Source organism: Arachis duranensis, chromosome 7 (genome assembly GCF_000817695.3).
Source record: "Arachis duranensis cultivar V14167 chromosome 7, aradu.V14167.gnm2.J7QH, whole genome shotgun sequence".
Classification (NCBI taxonomy): Eukaryota; Viridiplantae; Streptophyta; class Magnoliopsida; order Fabales; family Fabaceae; genus Arachis; species Arachis duranensis.
The window spans coordinates 13,453,475-13,455,301 of NC_029778.3; the positions used below are offsets into that span (position 1 = coordinate 13,453,475).

Here is a 1,827-nt window from a genome sequence, read left to right on the forward strand (position 1 = left end):
TTAAATTTGGGAGGGTAATATCACTCTCTTAATTAAAAATAAATATAAATTCATCTATAAAAATTAAAATTAGATGATGAACATTTAAATTTTTAATAATTTTTATATAAACAAAATGGTTTCAATTTAATATATATATATTAAATTGTTTAAAACCAATTTATTATTTTCAATCCGAAAGGAAAATCGTCGAATATCATTTTGCAGTTGAATATCATTATATCATTTTGCAGTACTCATTATATCTGTGTCAAAAAGAAAGAAGTGTTTTATTGTTTAATATATAGTAATGTTTGAAATATCAGTTTCAGCAGGCCCTAAATTTCATTTTGACTTCAGGCTAAGAAAATGCACTATTATTTTATTCATGAAAACCTAACATTACAATTTAGTTTTTCAAAATTAGATTAATTTATCAGTGGTTTAGCTAATATGCATTTACGAATTAATAGAAAATATATAAAATTGAAGTCTATCAAGTATCAATCTTATAAACCGAAGCTCAATTTTCAAAATAATTCTAAATATATATTTTAGGTCAAATAAAAAAAGTCTTGTTATTAACGAGTATTTTAAAAGAATTTAAAGATAAAGTACTAGTGAAATACAAATTCTTTTATGCTTTCTATGTATTAAATATATTTATAAAAATAAAAAATTTCTACTTTAATCTTCTTAATTAGAGATGACAAATTTGTAAACTTAGGTAGTATTTGTAGGATATATTTGAAGATGAAGATGGGGCGGGATAGGAAAAGAATAGATAGTAGAGTGTGGGGATGAAAAAATTCTCCAACCCCATGAAAATCTATGTCCAAAGATAATTATATGTATAATAATGTAATACGATAATCCCCTCATTTTTACTAAGTTATTAAGTGCTTTAAATTGAGCTATTTAGTAGCAATCACTTTTTATGATAAAGACGATAATGTTTGGTGTTTAGAATGTACTTCAACTAGAAATTGTGTAATATCCACCATACTTGTTTTATTTGTAAAAGTGCATTGCAAAATTGTTTAACATTTCATAATCTGATGTTTAGATTTAATTTGAAATGTATTATTATAGAAATAATTAAAAATATTAAATTTATTTAAGTATCTTAATTATATTATTTTTTATATAACTTTTATAGAATAAAATAATTTTTATGAAGATCTGAAAAATTATATATCACCAAATAAATTAGAGATGGAGAGCAACTTTTCCCATCGTCTATTGTCTATTGAGAACAGTTTCAGAGGTTATTGAGTAAGATGTAGGGACTTGGGAGTTATCTTAGTCCACATTTCCTTTCACTGATGCCATCTGATCTCTATTGTTAACCAATACTTTTAAAGTACTTCTAGCTAAATACTTTTACTTTTTAAGTTAGTCATTAAGTGAAACTACAAGTATAAATTGTCTATGAAAATCCAACTTAAGGACTTCAAGTCTTCAACATACATGGATTACTATTAGATTATAAAACTATTCATTTTAAGAAAACAAACAGAATACAAGCAACATATACAAACAAAGCGAAAATTCTGCAAATAAGAAATCTGATTAGACAAGCTATTTTATTTGATTAATTTATTTAGGCTCTTCCTCCTTTATTACTCAAGTTACTCTAGTTATAACTCAGCCCATTCTAACGTTCACCTACAGTAAGATTATGTTACACTTTTAAGTCACCGATTCCGAGAAACCACCGAGTCAGTCAACTCGTTAGCTCGCTCACTCAATGGCGGCGGGCGCCGCTGGCGACTCTCCACGCGGATGTAGCAACGAGTGGCCTCATTTGCCAACCGAGCAAGAGACACCCGTCGTTCTCCTCCACCC

General features: G+C 27.4%; 1 protein-coding gene across 1 annotated transcript in view; it reads right to left on the bottom strand.

Moving 5' to 3' along the window:
• Positions 1 to 1,445: 1,445 nt before the first annotated feature.
• Positions 1,446 to 1,827, bottom strand: part of LOC107457897 (DELLA protein 1) — a gene marked incomplete in the record, with an annotated part of 1,937 nt that continues 1,555 nt past the window's right edge. The window contains 1 exon segment of the mRNA XM_016076084.3: positions 1,446 to 1,827. Within this exon segment, the coding sequence (XP_015931570.3) occupies positions 1,727 to 1,827 (101 nt within the window).